Here is a 21,388-nt window from a genome sequence, read left to right on the forward strand (position 1 = left end):
TCATATTCTTTGTATTTTTAAAAATTGTTATATTGTTTCAAATTTATATATTTTAGTTCAATTCAAGCTGTTGCTATATTTTTATCTTCTTTTGCTCATTTGCTACATTCTTTTTTCTTTTTATTTTCATTTCTATTTTTCCACTTATTTTTAATAAGCTAAATGTTTTTATTTAATTAAAATTTGAAAATAAAATAAAATATATTTTATCATTAACTTAAATATTTTTCTAATTTAAAAAATGGCTTTTAAAATTTTATTTAATTTTAGTCTGTTTTTAGTAATTAAAAAACATATGATATGTATAAATATGATAAGTGATATCATTTGATAGGAAAAAAATATTTAATGAACATTCACAATGTTATTATTAGATATCTAAGGCGAGAGAAAAAAATAATTATAAAATATAAGTTTGAAAGGATTTATGATATGATAAGAAAAAAAAACATGTAAAAAATAAAATATGTTAATAAATATGTAATGATTGAGTTTGGTTTATTATCTATTATAGATTTTATTTTTAGGTTTTATTTAATCTATTTGGTCTATTAATCTATTTAAAAATCTATTTTATATTAAAGTTTTTACATAAGTCTATTTTTCTTTATATTGAATAATAGACTCATCTTAAAATGTAGTAGAAGTATCATCTTAAAATTCTTTTTATTTTATTTTATCTCTCATCTTTAAAAAAATATACTTTGATTAAAAAAAAAATCTACTTTCATCTTTTATATTTTGAAAATTATTCAAATTGGTCCACAGTCACACCGTCACTGTACTAACAGAAAACTTTCAATTGCTCTTCCCATTGATTTATCCAATCGAAGTCAATTCATATCACCATTGTGTTACTTCATGCTTTTCGAATAAATCAATTGAAGCATATAACCTATTGAATTCCCAGTTTCTCATCACTTGAATTCCCGCTTATCTAAAATCATAATCACGTAATTTATCAATTGAATTCTCAGTCACTAATAAGGTAAAAGAAACACACGTGAACTGAAAAATTACTGAATCAATTGAAGCAGGAACTAAAAACAAATCAATTGAAGCCACCGGTAGGGGTACCCAATATGGTTAATGACACGTGACTATTTTTTATTTACTAGCTGAAATATTTGGAGCCACTAGATTGGATGAGAAGCCCCATTTACGGGAGGAAGACTTCCCTGGACACTTTTCAAAATGTGTCTTAGTCACTAGCAACTAACTGAGATATTACCACATCATTTTAAATAAATAAATAAATTGATTCAACCACAGTCTCACAGATTGCAACTTGCAAGAGCCTCACTGGAGAAACACGAAGTGGGTCCAGCCAGTGCCACTGCGCCCTCAGGACAGGACCTCATCACACAAGAGGTTCCAATTTGGCACGCATGAAAGAAACCCAACACCCACCTTAAAGAGAGTCTTGTAATTCTGCAAACGATCTAGAAGCACCTTTAACACAGGTGCACAGGTGCATGTGCAATTGTGCATAAGGAACATCAACTTGGTCATATAGGCAATATAGTTTCGTGCAGCCTTCAAATCAATATTGCAGAGAAAATCTATCAAAGTTACAGAAGTTACAACATCAGGGTGCAAAGCCACACTCTAGCATTTCATTGATCACCTAGGATGCAGTTTCCTAGACGCTGCTTCAAACGAACAGTGTGTATTGCAATTCCAAATTGCCATCCCAAACTCATTCAAAAAGTGTAATTGATTAATAACAATAAAAGATGAATAAAAAGAAGTGACTTGCATTGATCCTCCATTCGATTGCTTTAACTAATGGTGTTGGATTGTTGGAAATAGAAACAAATGAATAATAGTGGTGATTTGCAGATTCATACGATGATTACTTTATGTAGGCAAATGAATAATAGAGATTACTAGTTTTTTTTTTTTTGTTCATTATCATCCCAATTTTAGAATCACACCTCAGTGCCTTAGTGGGGAAGAAGCAAGCATCAAGGGAAGTTGAGAAAATGAAAATTACTAGTATCTTTTAATGTTCCTAAAATTTTACTGTGCTGTTATAAACAGTATTAGATGTGTAAACACGTCACATTTAGGTCAGGGTCCATAGAAATTTCTGTTTTGCTAGTGTCACGGATCCTGTTCCATAAAATGAAATCATACTATTATAAGTATGATAAGAAAACACTACTATATACTAGATAATGAGTTTACCATCGTGAGCCACTCAGCCTGTGTTTGGTGGGAGGGATTATTCAGCTTCCCTTTTTCCTTCCCTCCACCCAACCAGAGTTAGACACCGAAAATGGCTTTCAAACTGAAATCACTACCTCTCCTTTGCTCTCTTCACTCCCCTTCCCGCCAAAACCCTAATTCAACACTCTCAAACCATCACTTTTCTCGTCGCTTCTTCGCACCTTCCATTCCTCCCACCCTGTGCCTATCCGGCGCAGCCTCAGCGTCCACCTTTCATCGCCATCGCTTCTTCGTAACCGCTCGAAGCCAAGACGAAGACCAGATCACTGAGGCTCTTGAACAAGAAGAAGAGAAAGACAACGAAGAAATATCGAGGCAGGGTGAGAAAAAGGAACTCGCGAAGCAAGGCATATGGGATCAGATAAAGGAAATTGTGATGTTCACAGGACCAGCAACTGGACTTTGGATATGTGGACCACTTATGAGTCTCATCGATACTGCAGTTATTGGTCAGAGAAGTTCAATTGAGCTTGCTGCTTTAGGTACTGATAAATTGTCACTTATAATATACCTTACATTATTAGATTTTTCTATTAATTATGGATATAACACAGTTATCTTGTTTTAATTTGCTATGAACAGGTCCTGCTACAGTTGTTTGTGATTACATGTGCTACGTGTTCATGTTTCTATCAATTGCTACTTCCAATATGGTTGCTACTGCCCTTGCCAAACAGGTTGGTAACAAACGCGTGATATCGGATGCTTAATAAGATGTGTCTTCTTACGAAAAAAAAAATGATGCACGCGGAACTCCAGATCTAGATCTGTGATGTTGACATCATCGATGTTCTTAAGTATAGTGTGTGAAGTGAAGCTACTGTTATGTACCAGAGTTATAAGGTTGTATTGATGGTAAAAGGAGAAGGGAGGGAGAAAAAAGTGGTAGGTTCGATTCCTTTTCTAACAAAAAAAAACTAACAATTAACAACTCACCTTTGCTGATAAAAAATCAACTGTTATGTGCCACAAGTTAGGCTGGTGCCCCATGCATTTGCTATTTTCTTCACATATCTTATAACACATTCGATCCCATATATGATTTGCATGTGAGGACAACATAGAATTATAACATTTAACTTGAACTAGTTACTTGGTCTCTATTCTTGTTTTCTTTTTAAGTTTTAGTCCCTGTATCAGAAAACAGCAAGTTTTAGTTCTTAGACAATTTTTTTGTAGTGGTTTATCCCCACCAGAAAGTTTTTGTTGCAGTTTTATACCATTGAAAAATTTTCTCTGGTGTTAACACTATGGACCAAAGCTCAACTTTTATTATGCATGTGTAGGGATTAAAACTTGTAGTTTGTTCGCATGGGAATTAAAACCTAGAATGAGGACAACTATTGGGAACATATGAATAGTTTAACCTATAACATTTACTAGCCGGTAATGAGCCAGCCAGATTGGTTATAGGAACTTAATATCCACACTACAGCTTAACATTCAATGCTGTAATATTTAAATATGTGGTGGTGATGCGATGATTTATCTATTATGATTTGATTTGACTAAAACTACATGATTGTGTAGACTTCAATCTGCATATCCACCACTTTGTGCTTTCAGGACTGATACTGCTCTTTCACGAGTTTGTGTAGGACAAAGAAGAAGTACAACATCACATATCTGTATTGCTTTTTGTTGGGTTATCTTGTGGCATTGCGATGCTTTTGTTCACAAGGCTATTTGGTGCTGCTATAATAACTGGTATTGAAAATGGTGTGCTTTATCCATTTCTGCTCTTAAACACATTTTGGTAGCAGAACCAATCTCATAACTGATGATTTTGCTATTTGTCTTTTCAGCTTTCACTGGACCAAAGAATGTACACGTAGTACCTGCAGCTAGCAATTATGTAAAGGTTTGTTTCTACGTGATTTTATATCCTTTGACTTAAATAATGACTGCAATCCATGGTCTATAAATTCAAGATGTTACAGAACATTTTATGGAGAGAAGTAATTTATGCTTTCATCAATTTTTGTTTTCTTGTAACTGTATGTGAAGGTCTTATATAACAAGCTTTTTTTACAAAGAGATGGAATCTTGTGAATAAGAATTTGCTTTATGTTTCTTAATTAATTTAGAAAGTTAAGCGATGGTGTTCTCCTCCGCTTAATTTGCTGCAGTGAATTTTCAGTTACACTCATTCTTTTTTTTTTTTAGATTCGAGGCTTGGCATCACCTGCTTTACTTGTTGGATGGGTAGCTCAGAGTGCAAGGTGCAAATATGCTATTTATTTCTAAGATCTGATTATCATAAGAGGTTGGAATTTTTTATGTCAAATATGAGATACTGCCCGAGTCTTGACATTCTATTTCATGAAGCAATTGATTTCATGTTGAAACACTGCTCAATATAATAGTAGATTTTCTCTTGATATTTTGCTGGAAACTCTTGGCTAAAATTCCCTTGCTTTGACATATCTGAAACAGCTTCTCTATATGTGGAATATATCTTGTCTGTTTCTTATATTTTAAACAAAGTATGCATTTTCCTCTTTCTGGTTTTACTTTCTTTAAAAAAAAAAACTGTAATTGTGAACAACCTTTTTTAAGTTGCTCTTACCATTCGCATAGCTTAATATAATACCAAGAATCATTGTTTGCTTTGTATGATTTGAAAAATATGGTAAGCCTTGGCTTATTGAATCAATTTATTGTTTTGGTATTCACATTCTGCAGTCTTGGTATGAAAGATTCCTTGGGACCCTTGAAAGCTTTAGCTGCTGCTACAGTTATAAATGTCGCTGGTTGTGTACTTTTGTGCACCTATTTAGGTTATGGAATTGTAGGGGCTGCGTGGGCTACAATGGTTTCACAAGTATGCTGAGCTAACTCTTATGCATCATAATATATTGAATTGCATTATATATGGTTCTTCCTATTCTCAAAGTACTCTAACTTGTTATATACTGCTTTTCTTTTCCCTTGCTGATTCTAGGTTGTTGCTTCTTACATGATGATTCAAAATCTAAATATGAAGGGATATAATGCACTTGCCTTCTCCATTCCTTCAGGGAAGGAACTTCTGACGATATTTGGGCTTGCTGCTCCTGTTTTTATAACATTGATGTCAAAGGTTGTCTCAAGTATTATACTAGATCTGTGGCTTTGTCTAGAGTGGTATAACCTTTTAATATAATCTGAAGTTCTGATGTTTAGGTGGCTTTTTACGCACTACTTATATATTTTGCTACATCAATGGGTACACATACAATGGCTGCTCATCAAGTTAGTGTTTTTTTTGTTTCCTGTTTTGTGACTATTCCTTCCTTTGCCTGCCATCTGAGCTTTTTTTAAAAACAAAAACTCAAGGCCAGTGATAACTTCATTCCCTCTTCAGGTCATGGTCCAAACCTATTTAATGTGTACCGTATGGGGTGAACCTCTCTCCCAAACCTCTCAATCATTTATGCCTGAATTGATATATGGAGTAAATCGGAGTTTGTCAAAGGTTAGTGTTTCTCATTACAAAGCATACTCTGATGTCCAATCCTCATATCTGTGGTTTCTGATCTCTCTTGTGCCTAGTTTACGTTTTTGTTATGTAAGAGGATAAATTATTTTTAGTTAGGAAGTGTAGTTTTATAAGATGGTAATCCATTTATCTTTTCTGACCAATGTTATTTTATGGAAATATATTCAATTCTCATTTCTCAGTTCTCCTTTTTCAAGTTTTCATAACAGGCCCGAATGCTTCTAAGGTCTCTCGTGATAATTGGAGCTATACTTGGATTGTTGTTAGGGATTATTGGAACATCGGTTCCTTGGTTATTTCCCAATATTTTTACACCTGATCGGATGGTCATCCAGGAGGTCAGTTCATTTTTTCAAAATTTAGATTACATATTTGTGTTGTCTCGCCTTTCATTTTTAATCCTTTGCAACTTGTTTCAAAATGTGTGGTGTTATTATTAATCAATCATTAGAAGTTTTACATTTTGTGTACAAAGAAGCTCAACCAGTTAAAGGACTAAGCAGGCCAGGTCACACAATTCTTGACTGGTTTTCAAATCATCAGTTATTAAAGAGGATGTACCGAACTGGTTACTGAACCAGTTCCCAGTTGAACTGGTCAGACAAGCTGATACCCAACAGAGAAAACAAATGGAAATGCATAGATTTTTATGAATTATAATATTTTGGATTTTAGACAATAGGACACATGTTAACTGCTGCATTTGTTATGACGCAGATGCATAAGGTGCTGATTCCATACTTTATAGCCCTGGCTGTAACACCCCCTACTGTCAGCCTTGAGGGAACGTTGCTGGTATGTTCGTTTCATCTTCTATACAAATGGGAAAGCTAGCATATAATAATAAAATTACTATTTCTTCTCCCATACTTACTCTTCTAGGATGTTTAACATTAACTTTCTCAACTCAACTAAATTATGTTGTTTTAACGGTAATAAAATTAAACCAATACAGTACTATGATATTATAAATTATCCAATCATATCGGTAACATGCTTAATTTGACGAGGATTTAGCTTATTCCCCAACAGTCCAACTCATTCAATAGGGACCAGAATGTGTCATAAGTAAAAACTTTTATGGTAACTTTGATGTATCTTTACTCATGCAGGCTGGACGGGATCTGAAATTTATAAGTTTGTCAATGAGTGGATGCTTTTGTGTGGGTTCACTAGTATTATGGGTAACGACCTTTCCTTGAACTCCTGGCGTACATACATAGTAATATTTGCTTGGCCAATTTTGCCTGAAACATCCAATTTTTCCTGATGCCCCAGGCTTTGAGTAGTAGATACGGTTTGCTTGGCTGCTGGTTTTCCCTCGCATTATTTCAATGGGTAAGAATAAGACCTAGAGCTTGTATCAAGTTACACTAGTTTGCAACACACTCTCAGTTACGAGGAGTGCTAGCAACACACCCCTCCTAAGTCCTAACGCACACTCTTTCATTGGTTAAAACTTAGAGAAATGCTAGTAACACACTTTTTTAAACACACTCTATTGAAATTTATTGAAAATCACAATTTTTTGTTAGCCTCACCTCTAATTTAATGACTCATGATTTTGTAGTTTTCAATAAGTTTTAATTAATGAGAGATTGTGTTAGGAGGAGTGTGTTAGAGAGTATATTGCTAGCATATCTCTAAAACTTATTTAAAACTACTAAATCAAGAAAAAGAATCATTAAATAAGAGGTGAAACCTATAAAAATTTGTAATTTTCAAAAATTTTTAACTAATAATTGTGATTTGCAATGAGTGTGTTGCCAGCATTTCTGAGTCAAGAGTATTAGTTCTTAAAGCATTCTGATTTGTAATTCTTATGTGATTGTTAGGCTCGGTTTTCAATGGCCCTCCAGCGCCTTCTTTCTCCCAAAGGCATCTTATACTCGGAAGATACAGAACAGTATAAGCTGCTAAAGCTAAGGACTGCCTAGTTTGATGAAGTCATCACACCAGTTACAAGGATAGAAGTATGTTTTAATAAAAAAAAAAAGAGGATAGTAGTATGTTGGACCATCTCAGCTTATGGGTTAAGCGAGTTAAGACCAGGACAACCGGCTAAAAAGTGAGCCATCGTTTTTATAATTTGTTTAGTCCGCGAGCTGGGTTGGCTCATAGGTTGGAGTTCACTTTGATACTTATATGTGTATGATTGCTATAATAATTAGCATGAAAAATTAATTCAGATTCTTAATTATATTGGGCGCAATTTATATTTGTTTATTTGATTTGCATTTATTTATTTATTTAATAGGATAGGATGGCATCACTGAGTACCTCAGTTGTAGACCGTAAACTAAGGACATTTAGAACAATCACATTTCGGATAAGGTCAATCAATTTTCAAAATAGTTAACGATATGCTTGAGAAATGAAACCTAGGAGACTAGGAGTATTTCTTTTCTGACTTTTTGTTATTTTTTAGGATTTTGAAAATTAGTAAGTTTTTAGGCAAAATTATAAATTTAGTCTCTCAGTTTATCTTCAATTTCGAATTTTGTCTTTCAATAAATTAATTCACAAAATTTGTCCTCTTATTTATTAAAATCAGGTAATGTTAGTGTCCAAGAAGATCACAATTGAACATTAATAGTTAGCAAACGGCCAACTTCTGAGGGGCCAGATGCACATCTGAATCCATCTTCAAATCCAACCCATTTTTCACAACATAACAGTGAAACTCCCTCCCATAATCCCATTTCCCAGTATCGCCACAACACAAAGGCAACAAACTTGCAACCGTGAAAGCATCAGCCTTAAACCCTTCACATTGCATTCTCAGAAAAAAGTTCGATAAATCATCATGCGAAGTAGAATTACAGTTTTCCAATGCAGCACACCCAGAAATTACTACACTAAATGAACCCACATTCCTGTGACGCGTTTCATCGAACACCTTCACTGCATCACCAAACTCTCCACACCTACAATACATTGCCATCAGAGAATTGCCAACAACAACATCCGACACAAACCCAATCCTTATACCCTTCCTATGAATCAATTTCCCAGAAACCAAGTCCTCAAGTTCACCAAAAACTTTGAAAACCGTTGCGAGAGTGTAATCATCGGGCAACATCCCATTACGACCCATTTCGCGGAACAAAGCAAGGGCTTGGCGAAAGTCGTGATTTTTAACATACCCATTGATCACTGAATTCCAGAGGTAAACGCTCTTGGCCTCAACGGACTCGAAGACAAACCTTGACGTGGCTAACTCGCCACACGTGGCGTAAGCAGAGACGAGTGTAATTATTTTGCCAAGTTTTTATTATATCTACTTGACTTGATAGACAGTCTGCAGTGTGGTGGTAATTCGTACCACACTGAAAAACTATGCCATAACATGTAGTTTTATTTATTTATTTGATTGTAGTATTATTATTTATTTAAAGGTTTTGGTTAAATAATACGGACTTTAAAAATAATTACTTTTCATTTTTTAAAAAAAATAGACTGGTATATTTGTGGTACTTCTTTTTATATAAATAAATAGTTGGTGCCTGAACGTGAATGGTCTAGGATAGAGCGACCTTTTACTAATGCAAATTGCTCCTCAGAGATACATTCACCGATGACTTTGTGAAGTCTATTTGCTAGTACTACATTGGATAAAATATTATAAACAAAATTTCAAAGAGCCATTGGTTTCAAGTCTTTTATAAATTTGGATTGTCACATTTTGGAATAAGCATTGTAATTGTTTGACAAAAACACATTAGAGTGTTCACGGTTTAAGTCAATTCATAATCCAATTTGATCTTGAGTTGAGTTTTTTAATATTTTAATCCAAGTCGATGGAACTCAATTAAAACTCAAATTAATGAGTTCTATTTTTTTAATCCAACTCAACTATAATTAAATTTATTATTATATATAAATTAATTTTTAAGTAAAAAATACATTATTTTTTAATTCACATAATTTATTAAATTAAATCATCTATGATTTTTTTTCCTATTAAAGTTGTTATTTTTATTCTTCTCTTGATTTTGTTTATATTTTTTCATGTTAATACAATATTTTATTTTTATCTAAAATAAAAATATCATATTAACATTGAAATCATTAATTCTATTAATTAAATATTATTACATTTTGATCTCTTTTGAGTACATTTAATCATTATATACTTACAAAATTTTGACAAAAACAAATTATTATTTTAAAAAATTTAATTTTTACAAAATATAAATAATTTTTAAATATCAAAACTCAATTAATGCAATCCATTTATGATCTGGTTGGGTTGGATATGTAAACAAAATTCCTAAATCTGACCAGCCAACTTGTGAATATCTCTAAACACACTATCTTTTAACAAATGGGAACACAGATCTTTTGTCTAAATGCATGTGAAATAGGACATTCTTAAACTCAATCTTATAAAACATAACATTAATATCTTCATATGTAATATCAGATTATATAATCTTAGATTAGACCACATCATTATCAATATCAAAACTACTTGTTTTCCTCTCAAAGAGATTATTAAAGTAATCATCAACGATAACTTTGAGTCCTTCTTAGTTATCAATCATCAAACCTTCGTTATCATACTCACTATTTCATTTAACCCTTCCTCATTGATTCGAGCATTCTCAAACTTGGAATGTCTTCAGAAAAGCATTTGTATGTGCTCCTTATAGCAAAGAAGAAGGGGTTGTGTGATTTGAGATAAGAGTTGGAGCATTCCTAAGACAAACCTTAGTAAATAGGTTCCTTCAGAAAAGGTTAGCCATCACCCTATTGATTTGCTCCTCAATAGTTTCAAAGCTACCTCTATTGTGCAACATCACTCGAAACAACCTCCTTGAATCCCTCTAATAACCAAGTTAGATGCTCCACCCTACCAAACTTGTCATCTTGGGAAAACATATAATTAAAATCCTTCACTGTGCATAAGGGGGGCTGATCATAAAAGACAAGGACCGCAAAGGGTTCCAAGAATCCCTACGATGATTTCGCTAAGGAAAACCATAAGAACTTATCAACATACAAGTACCTTTTCTATTATCTTCTTCTTCTACTAGTTCTTTATGAAATTTTGAGAAAAACTCACTACCACATTCCTCCCTATCAACTACAAAATTCAAATACTACATATATTTGCTTCTAAAATATGGTTGACAATCCTTGTAACTATATATTGCTTAAATTAAATTACTTTCTCCCTTCTTATTTATAAGAGCAAAATTTAAAATAATATAATTTTTCTTCTTTATAAGATGTAATTTATACTATTGTTTGTATCAATTATTTTTAGACTAAAATATCTCTCATTAAAAAAAGTAATAAAATATATTGATAAAGTATTATAAGAGAGAAAAAGATCAATGAGAAGAATGATTTTGAAAAAAATTATACATTTAAGACAATTTTATTATTATAAATAAAATTAATCACTTTTCTTAATTTTAATGAAATAGACAATTAAGAGTAACATGTGAAATACTTAAATCTTATATAAAATTATGTTAATTAAAGAATAAATTGAATGAATTTTCATTTTACATGTCAATATGCTACACATGCTTTTTTAATATATATATATATATATAATAAAAGTATTTAATTATAAAATTTTGATAAATAATTTTACCGTTGAAAAAAAAATATTAACAATAGTATTGAATTAAAAATTAAATGTAAATTTGACCTTACACCGGCATTAAACGTCTAAATTTCAACATTCGGTCCTGATTACAAAATAAATATTGAGTTTAGCACCGTGAAGCCTGGACTCGGTGCAGGTGGGAGGAAATATTCGGGTTCTTTTTCGTTCCCTCTACCAAACGAAAGCAGAGAGCGAAAAATGGCTTTGAAACTCTCGTCACTATCTCTTCACTCCTCTCTCCGCCACCAGCACCCTAATTCGTCGCATTCAAACCATCGCATTCCCCTTCGTTTCTTTGCACCTTCCCTTCCTCCCACTTCGTGTCTCTCCGGCGCAGCCTCAGTCTCCACATTTCATCGCACTCTCTTCGCCGTAACCGTTCGCGCATTTCAAAGCCAAGACGAAAGCAAAAGCAGTGATGTTTTTGAAGAAGAAGAAAAAGACGAAGAAATATCGAGGCAGGGTGAGAAAAAGGAACTCGCGAAGCAAAGCATATGGAGTCAGATAAAGGAAATTGTGATGTTTACAGGACCAGCAACGGGTCTTTGGATTTGTGGACCGCTTATGAGTCTCATCGATACTGCAGTTATTGGTCAGAGAAGCTCAATTGAGCTTGCTGCTTTAGGTACTCATAAATAAATTATCATTTATAATATATCTTACATTATTAGAGTTTCTTATAATTAAGGATATAGCACACACATTTATCTTATTTTAATTTTCTATGAGCAGGTCCTGCTACAGTTGTTTGCGACTACATGAGCTACGTGTTCATGTTTCTATCAATTGCTACTTCCAATATGGTTGCTACTGCCCTTGCCAAGCAGGTTAGTAGCAGCAAATGTGTGATTGTATGTTAAATAAGATACATATGCATAATGTCTTACAAAAATTGATACACGAGGCACACCTGATCTAGATCAGTGAATATTGACACCATTGATGTGTGTTCTTTGGAATATACAGTGAGTGAGTGAAGTGAAGTTACTAGGATGGTGCTTCATGTTTTGCGATTCTCTTCACAAATCTTATGACATGTTTTATCCTATATATAACTTGCCTGTGAGGGCAACACATTATTATAACAATTATTAGCAGTAAGGAGCCAGCCGGATTGTTGGTTGATGTATAGTTAATATCTACAGCTTAACCTTCAACTTTGCAGTATTTAAATATGTAGTAATGCAACGACCACTGCTTGAATCTGTCGTTCATTAGAAACTTGAGATCTACAGCTTAGCCTTCATGATCTTGTAGACTTAAATCTGCATATCTACCACTGTATGCACTTTCAGGACTTATACTGCTCTTTCACGGGTTTGTGTAGGACAAAGAAGAAGTACAGCATCACATATCTGTCTTGCTTTTTATTGGGTTATCTTGTGGCGTTGGGATGCTTTTGTTCTCAAGGCTATTTGGTGCATCACTAATAACTGGTATTCAAAATGGAGAGTGCTTTAGGCATTTTTGTTCTTCAACACATTTTGGATAACAATAATTCACTTGTACTGAAAGGGTGTCAGAACAAATCCCATAACTGTTGATTTTTCTATTTATGCCTTTTCAGCTTTCACTGGGCCAAAGAATGCACACGTAGTACCTGCAGCTAGCAATTATGTGAAGGTTTGATTCTACATGATTTTATATCCTTTGATTTAAATAAAGACTGCAACTCATGTTCTATAAATCCAATAAGTTACAGAACATTTTATTTATGGAGGGAAGTATTTTATGCTTTCGTCAACTTTTGTTTTCTTGTAATTGTAGACGAAGGTAATAATATAACAACACTCCTTTTACGAAGGGATAAAATCTTGTAAATAACTAATAACACTTTGCTTTATGTTTTATATTTCCTTTTTTTTTTTTTAAATGATAAGCTATTGTGTTCTCTGCCTAATTTACTGCAGTGATTTTCTGGTTACACTCATTTTTTTTATGTTAGATTCGAGGCTTGGCATGGCCTGCTTTACTTGTTGGATGGGTTGCTCAGAGTGCAAGGTGCAAATATTCTTTTTATTTCTAACATCTGATTCTCTGAAGTTAGAGGTTATGTTCAATCTGAGATACTGCTCTAGAGTCTTGACATTCTATTTCATGTAGCAATTGATATCATGTCAAAATACTGTTCAATATTAATCGTAAATTTTGTCTTGATATTTTGTCGGAAGCTCTTGGCTAAAATTCCTTTTGACATTTCTGGGACAGCAAGGTTACTTTACCTCTGTTTGTGGAATATATGGTTTGTTGCTTATATCTTGAATAAAGTATGCATTTTCCTCTTTCTGGTTTTACTTGAAAAAAAGAAAAGAAAAGAAAATGTTTAAACAACCTTTTTTAAATTTCTCTTACCATCAGCAGAGCTTAATATAATACCAAATCTCAATGTTTACTTTGTATGATTTGAAAAATATGTTAAGACTTGGCTTACTAAATCAATTTATTATTTTGGTATTCACACTCTGCAGTCTTGGTATGAAAGATTCCTTGGGACCCTTGAAAGCTTTGGCTGCTGCTACAGTTATAAATTTCGCTGGTTGTATACTTTTGTGCACCTATTTAGGCTATGGAATTGTAGGGGCTGCGTGGGCTACAATGGTTGCCCAAGTATGCTGAGCTAACTCTTATGCATCATAATATATTAATTGTGTGTATGGTTCTACCTATTCTCAAAGTACTCTAACTCATTATATACTGCTTTTCTTTTCCCTTGCTGATTCTAGGTTGTTGCCGCTTACATGATGATTCAAAATCTAAACATGAAGGGATATAATGCACTTGCCTTCTCCATTCCTACAGGGAAGGAAATTCTGATGATACTTGGGCTTGCTGCTCCTGTTTTTTTGACACTGATGTCAAAGGTTGTCTCAAGTATTATACTAGATCTGTAGCTTAGTATGGAGTAGGCTCACCTTTTAATGTAATCTGAAGTTCTGATGTTTAGGTGGCTTTCTACGCACTACTTATATATTTTGCTACATCAATGGGTACACATACAATGGCTGCTCATCAAGTTAGTTTTATTTATGTCTCCTGTTTTGAACTATTCCTTCATTTGCCTGCTATCTGGGCTTTTTTGAAAATCAAATTCAGGGCCAGTGATAACTTAATTCTTGCTTCAGGTCATGGTCCAAACTTATGGTATGTGTACAGTATGGGGTGAACCTCTCTCCCAAACTGCTCAATCATTTATGCCTGAATTGATATATGGAGTAAATAGGAGTTTGTCAAAGGTAAGTGTTTCTCATTTGTAATGTCACATACTCTGATGTCCAAAGGTCTCTCCCCTATCCTCATATCTCTGGTTTCTGATATTTTTTGCGTCTAGGTGACGTTCATGTTAAATAAGAAGATAATTTTTTTTTTAGTTGGGAAGGGTAGTTTTACAAAATGCTAATATGTTATGTGGTTATCTTTACTTATCAATGTTGTTTTCTCATTTCTCAATCATTTTTCATATTTTCATAATATCAACAGGCCCGATTGCTTCTAAAGTCTCTTGTGACAATTGGAGCTATGCTTGGATTATTGTTAGGGATTGTTGGAACATCAGTACCTTGGTTATTTCCCTATGTTTTTACTCCTGATCGGATGGTGATTCAGGAGGTCAGGTCATTCTTTTTTAAAATTTAGATTTTATATTTGTGTTGTCTCCCCTTTCATTTTTAATCCTTTGAGACTTGTTTCAAAACATGTGGCGGTATTGTCAATCAAGTATTTAGAAGTTAAATCACTAGTTTTTCCCTGGTTTGTTTTGTTCTTTGAGAGTTCATGATTTAAAATCATAATCTGCATAATATTGTTTTTAAAGTCAGATCAGTATTAAAACAGTAAAGATAGTTCACAGTTTATGGGTTTGACCGTGGGTGAACCAATGTTAATTATACACACACACCGTAATTATTATATGTAAAACTTATAGAAGTTAAGTTTGTTTAGATTTTAAAATAACATAAAATACCATAGTATGTGTCTTGCATTGTTAAAAATTAATAGTCAGAGTTGAATTAATAAATAAGTTTATGTTACAAAAGTATTATTAGTAAAAGAAAGGCTAAAGCATAGGAATGGTCCCTTATCTTATTTTTTTATTCTAAATTGGTCCCCTAATTTTTTAAAGTTCTAAAGTGGCCCCTTATTTAATTTATGACAAGTTAGCCTTTTGAAAAAACATATCGTTTTTTATTTTTTGGGACAATTTTGAACCTATTTTTGATTGATTCAAGGCGTGAACTTGTCCCATTAGATTCACCTATATGAAAGCTATAGGAATCAACTAATGTTTGAAATAAAAAAGGTCACAAACGTAGTGAAAATTGCATGAAAAATGAGTCTTATGAGCAATAAGAAAAGAATGTGATATTAGATTTTTCAGTTTTTTGGTTGTTTATGAGAACTCACTTTTCATGCATTTTTCACCCTATTTATGTCCCTTTTTGGTCCAAACATAAGTTGGTCTCTATAGTTTTTATGTGGATGAATCTAATGGGACAAATTTCCCGTCTTGAATCCTAGGACTGGAAGTTTTACATTTTTTTTTGGCAAGCTCAAACCAGTCAAGAACTAAACAGGCCTGTTCACTTGATTCTTGACTGGTTTTCAAATAACTGAGCCAGTTCCTGATTGAACTGGTTGCACCAGCTGATACGCAACAAGGAAAACAAATGGAAATGTAGCGACTATTTTGGATTATAATATTTTTAAAATTTAGACAATAGATAGCTGTTAACTAATGTATTTGTAACCATGCAGATGCATAAGGTGCTGATTCCATACTTTATAGCGCTGGCTATAACACCCCCTACTCACAGCCTCGAGGGAACGTTGCTGGTATTTTTCATCTTCTATATATATGGGAAAGTTAGCACATAAAACTACTATTTTTTTTAACGTGAATACTATTCAAGGATGTTTAAGGGCTTTCGGTGTGTTAGGGTTAAACAACTTAGTGAATTGTGCTTTCTATAAGCTCTTAGCATATAATAACTTATGTCACCAATTTGACTATAAAATTTATTGGAACAAACTAAAAAGAACTTGTTTTAATAAACTTTACTGAGAAGCTTATTAAAATAAGCTAAAAAGACCAGTCCTAAGCTATTTTCATGTCCGAATAAACTCCTTTAAGTTGTTCCAAATACCCCCTTTATCCGTGATATATGATAAGGACTGTTGGGCCACTTGCATTGCCGATTTGCCACGCTCCATGCCCATAGCCCTGGACTGGACGTAAGGGGGACTGTTGATAAGTTGTCTTAAAAGTATTGTAACTTGCATGTATCTTTACTCTTGCAGGCTGGACGGGATCTGAAATTTATAAGTTTATCAATGACTGGATGCTTTTGTGTGGGTACATTAGTATTATGGGTAACAACTTTTCCTTGAACTCCTGGCTTATTGTTTGGATACAAAGCAAGAGGTCCTTTTGAGAACTTTTCTACTGGAAAAGCTCTATATTTCGAATAGAGAAACTCACAAAAGCACTTTTGACTTGTATACAAACAGGCCTTTAGTTATATTGCTTGACCAATATTGCCTGAAACACCCTATTCTTTATGATGCCCAGGCTTTGAGTAGTAGATTCGGTTTGCTAGGCTGCTGGTTTTCCCTCGCATTATTTCAATGGGTAAGAACAAGACCTAGCTAGAGCTTGAAATGAATTAAAGTATTAGCTCTTGAATTTGCATTTCTTTTATGGTTGTTAGGCTCGGTTTTCAATTGCCCTCCGGCGCCTTCTTTCTCCCAAGGGCATTTTATACTCGGAAGATACAGATCAGTATAAGCTGCGAAAGCTAAGGACTGCCTAAGTTGTGACCTTTTTTATTTTATAATTCATGAGGCGTTAGAACTTAGAAGGATAGAAGAATGTTGTCTGTTGCAAATTAGAATTATAAAATCAGTTCTATTTTAACACAGATTACAATACATTTGCATTGTAAATGCACTGTAAGCAAGTTGCTGCTGCCTCAATCTTTTTCGTGTATTTTAATATTGTTCAGAATGCTTGTAAACTGAACAAGAATGCAATTAAAATAATTGCTGCATGCCAATCAAGAATTGCTTTCTCTTTTCCTTGCAGTAAAAGATGTCTCTTGTAACCAGAGAGGGAGTCTGTTGTTTCCAACAAAAGATTATTCTTGGAAGGAAATGTAGTTTATTTAGGTTTACTATTTTTTTACCCATACAATATTACAATAAGATTTCATATTAAGTAATAATTGCAAATACAATAGAATCTACTGAATTGGTCTTTAAACAATTCTAGCCAAACTCAATTCATCGTTATGTTCTTCAGCTGTGGTCACAAACACATTCTATCATAGTATGTAAGCGTTCTTCGATCCTTTTCTTGTGCCAATAATACATCCAGTACCATGACCTTTGGTATTTATGCATGCAAAAGCCTCAAGCTAATTCAAGCCAAGCACCATGACAAACCTCGACACAATTAGAGAGTTTATTATGCCCTACGTTTTTTTCCACTCCATGATGAACCAGGCCACGATAGTTTGGGTACTTGTTCCTTACTCTGCAGTTTCACAAGACCATTAGAGAAACATAGCAATAGAACACAATAGTTTATTCACAACAACATAAATAAAGACGTAACTTTTACCTTGTTAACTAGTCTTTGTTTGACTTGTTTTTTAAGAATAAGGTTCCGAGCTTGTTTCTTCTTTTCTTCTGCCTTCATTTTGGAGAGACTGGGCCTGTATATGATGAGAGTTCGACCAATCTGACCAACAGCCACTGAACCAGTTGCTTCTTCCAACTGCTTCACCACATCATCTAACTCGCCTGGACAGGTCCTATGTATTTTAATCTGTAAAATATCATCCAGGTTGCAAGTAAGGATCCAAGATTTTGAAAAACTTGACACTTCTGCATTTTACAAGTTTACAAAGCAAAAGAGAAAACACAAGATGAAGACACAAATCACACAATAGTAGACATATTATGTGGGCTCAAAAAAATCACTATCTGCAGTCTACAATAGTGACTAGTTAAGATAAAATCCACCCAGACAAGTGAAAATCGCATTTTGTTTTCTAGGCGTGCAAAGTAACTGTGTGTTTGGTGTCTGGTTGGAAAATTGTTTATAATTGGTTTTGGATTGGTTTCACATTGGAGAAGAATTAAGAATTGATTCTGGATTAGAACAACTTTAAGTAACTTTTACGTTAGATCTAAAATTTTGTGCTGAATTTTACTCATAACTTAATTTTATAATAAAAACATTCCAACATAAATTGCATTACTTTAAAATCAATTTTAATAAAAACCAATTTTGCAAAATTTCATTCAAAATCAATCCCTCCCGCCACTAGATATTTCAACCAACTTAAGTACAACACTGAAGTTTATGAAAATCATTCAAATAAAAATCACCCAATCAATGAAAGCTGTGCAAAATTACAAAGGTATAATCATTAATCAGCAATAACTAAAACTAAGAAACTAACATTTGCGGATAAAAAAACAAGCATGCAAGAACAACACAGCTACTACCATCAACTGGTTCAAAAGTCCAACCGTCCCAAATCACAACATAAAAGCATGTAAAATGGCAGTTACACATGTTTAACACAAGAAAGCTACATTGAGAAACGGTAAACCAATAAGACAAGCAATCCAATAGAAATAATTTTTTAGAATTGGAAGCATAGCAAGTTATCAAATCACTAGCCTAAAACAAACACATCTACCGGGTTGCAACTCGCCATAAAAGTATAAAGTAAAAGTATCAAACAAGTTCCTTTTTCAATGTATTAGCAAAATTCATCAAACACATCCAATAAACATGGGACAGAGAAATGAACATAGTAATTGATTTGATTGATACCTTGAGAAGCTCGTTGGCTTCGAGGGTCTCAATGAAAGAGGTGGCAAGATTGGGCGTAACACCAGACTTTCCCACCAACTGGGTCTTGAGCTTATCCCCCAAACTGTGAGCATAAGACGCAAGCTCCTTCCTTTCTTTCACACTCAAACTCGGAACCTCCAACTTCACACTCTCTTTCCTCTTTCTCTCCAACGGTGAGCAAGTGGGACCCAATTGGGTATCTTCAAAATCTCTTCTTGGAGTCTCCAATTCATCATCATCGTCTGCAATCTCTTTTTCTTCCAATTCTTCACTATCTTGAGAAACGGTAAGGGAGGGGGAAGAGGAAGTAGAGAAGAGAGGTTTTCGAAGCGGTGGAACTTGGATATGCCGAAGGGGTGTAGATACAGCATAGGGGGAAGAAACAAGAAGAGGTTTGAGAAGAGAAATGAAAGAGGGTGATGATGATAATGGTTGTGAACGAAGAACAAACAATAGATGAGAAGATGCTGATACTACTGCCGCCATTTCAGTTTGGATGAATCGTGAGCCTAGTGTAGTGTATTTTGCCTAGGACACAGTAACATAGAGGGGATTAGGAAAAAGATATCAAAGCAGAAATACAAAATATTCAAGAGATAGATCTTATTTGCAAAACATCTACTAATTAAGGGTGTTTGGTCTAGTGGTATGATTCTCGCTTCGGGTGCGAGAGGTCGCGAGTTCGATTCTCGCAACACCCCCTCCCTACTTGTAATTTAGTATTTTATTATTTTACGTTGGGTTATCACTGTTATAGAACCCTTTTTCAGAACCCATGCTATTATGCTTAATTTTCAGTAGCTTATGTTATCATCATTTTACTTTTTTATTCCTACTCGTAAACAAAAAATTAAGTAAATAATTCATGCTCCGACTGTTTAATTCTTTTATACTATTATTTAATCACAAGTTATCGTATAATCTAGATTTGTTACTTTTATATTAACAAATAACAACCTTAAAAGTCAAAGAATAAATTTAAATTGATTGCGATGTAAAATCTTTTTATATTTAAGTGCATTAAATTATCGAATGCATCTTTAAATATTAAAAAATATAAGACGAAGACTAATTTCACTTTTGAAAAATACTTTAAAATAATTTACACAAAAACAATTTCTTGACATTAAAAAACATTAAATTTCATTAATATCGACATCAGTCATAATTCCTTACATGTTCATATATGACAAATCAAATAATAAAAATTAAAAGGGTACAATGCATTTTCTCCCCTCAAAATATCTTGAATTTTGATTTTAATCTTTATATAAATTTAATATTTTTAGTCCCTACATTTTAACAAGTGTTTTTAGTTTCTAATAAGATACTAAAACAAACTACGTCATCTATAATTATAATAATGAAACTCACCTTTGGACGTTGTTTTTACGTGTGTCAATTCCACCGTCATCTGACACAGAACCACTTTTTATAAACCATTAGTACAATATCCATGCGTACGCGCAGGTAGTGTCTATACATTTTTTATATCAATTGATAAACAATATATATGTTAAATGAGATTAATTAAAAGTATATATTTAGAAGAAATATATAGTACTGAGTGGCTTTTTAAAAAGCAAATTATTGTTAGTGGTGTCAACTTGTACCATAAACGGAGATTCTCATGGGAACTGTCCTCTTTGGAGTCCGTAGACGAGGATTTTTTTTACTCAGTGGGTCAGGGATGGGGATAAATATTTCAGCGAGGACAGGAACAAGGATCATCCCCTCCCTCCTGCAAGTTCCTAGTTTGAGAAAATTACAAAATTATCTTTATATTTTAAGAAACTCTAATGACTCAGTCTCCCCCAAAGTTTAAACCTTCAAATTACTCATTCACTTCACTTCACTTCTCGTCCAAAATCACGTCGCACCGCTCACTTTTCCCCACACCGCATCATCGCCACCCAGTCACGTCACTCCTCGCCATCGGTCGCCTCAGAGTGTAAATATTGGCTACTCTCTTCCTGCCAATAGATTTGTTTGCTACACATTGTCTTCATTGCTTTTTTTTTTTCCTATAGTTTTGCTTGATCATTTCAGAATTACATTTTACATTTAAAAGTTTTAATCTTCTATTTTCTTTGCCTAGTTGATTGCTCGGATTTTAGTTTTAAGTTCAAACCCATGTTTGTTTCATGTTTTGATTATTTGGACTTTCTTTATTTCTTTGAAAGATCGT

At 33.6% G+C, this 21,388-nt stretch overlaps 3 protein-coding genes and 1 non-coding gene across 5 annotated transcripts; 3 read left to right on the forward strand and 1 right to left on the reverse strand.

The window, feature by feature from the left end:
* The first annotated feature begins 2,162 nt into the window (after window positions 1-2,162).
* LOC114376465 (protein DETOXIFICATION 46, chloroplastic-like) lies at window positions 2,163-7,925 on the forward strand. The gene is made up of 14 exons (XM_028334596.1): window positions 2,163-2,714; window positions 2,815-2,909; window positions 3,831-3,939; window positions 4,038-4,093; window positions 4,399-4,454; window positions 4,918-5,056; window positions 5,177-5,314; window positions 5,398-5,466; window positions 5,579-5,689; window positions 5,923-6,051; window positions 6,431-6,508; window positions 6,826-6,897; window positions 6,992-7,051; window positions 7,549-7,925. The coding sequence occupies exons 1-14, from the start codon at window positions 2,282-2,284 to the stop codon at window positions 7,648-7,650; spliced, it is 1,647 nt and encodes a 548-aa protein (XP_028190397.1). The 5' UTR covers window positions 2,163-2,281; the 3' UTR covers window positions 7,651-7,925.
* Window positions 7,926-11,435: 3,510 nt separating this feature from the next.
* On the forward strand, window positions 11,436-17,390 carry LOC114375940 (protein DETOXIFICATION 46, chloroplastic-like). 2 transcript variants are annotated; one of them, XM_028333807.1, is made up of 14 exons: window positions 11,437-11,961; window positions 12,069-12,163; window positions 12,664-12,772; window positions 12,904-12,959; window positions 13,282-13,337; window positions 13,805-13,943; window positions 14,060-14,197; window positions 14,281-14,349; window positions 14,459-14,569; window positions 14,814-14,942; window positions 16,089-16,166; window positions 16,632-16,703; window positions 16,903-16,962; window positions 17,042-17,390. In XM_028333807.1, the coding sequence occupies exons 1-14, from the start codon at window positions 11,535-11,537 to the stop codon at window positions 17,141-17,143; spliced, it is 1,641 nt and encodes a 546-aa protein (XP_028189608.1). In that variant the 5' UTR covers window positions 11,437-11,534; the 3' UTR covers window positions 17,144-17,390. The 2 variants fall into 2 exon arrangements, with proteins under 2 accessions (XP_028189609.1, XP_028189608.1); XM_028333808.1 differs by lacking the exon at window positions 14,814-14,942 and having other exon boundaries at window positions 11,436-11,961.
* Window positions 17,391-17,470: 80 nt separating this feature from the next.
* Window positions 17,471-19,756, reverse strand: LOC114375941. Its single transcript, XM_028333809.1, has 3 exons — window positions 19,180-19,756; window positions 17,953-18,159; window positions 17,471-17,865 (listed from the first exon to the last, which is right to left on the reverse strand). Exons 1-3 carry the CDS (start codon window positions 19,684-19,686, stop codon window positions 17,797-17,799), a joined length of 783 nt encoding a protein of 260 aa, XP_028189610.1. The 5' UTR covers window positions 19,687-19,756; the 3' UTR covers window positions 17,471-17,796.
* Window positions 19,757-19,829: 73 nt separating this feature from the next.
* TRNAP-CGG lies at window positions 19,830-19,901 on the forward strand. Its single transcript has one exon. It is a non-coding gene; the product is annotated as a tRNA-Pro (tRNA).
* Window positions 19,902-21,388: the final 1,487 nt, after the last annotated feature.

The sequence above is a fragment of the Glycine soja genome, chromosome 11 (assembly GCF_004193775.1).
Source record: "Glycine soja cultivar W05 chromosome 11, ASM419377v2, whole genome shotgun sequence".
NCBI classification, from domain to species: Eukaryota; Viridiplantae; Streptophyta; class Magnoliopsida; order Fabales; family Fabaceae; genus Glycine; species Glycine soja.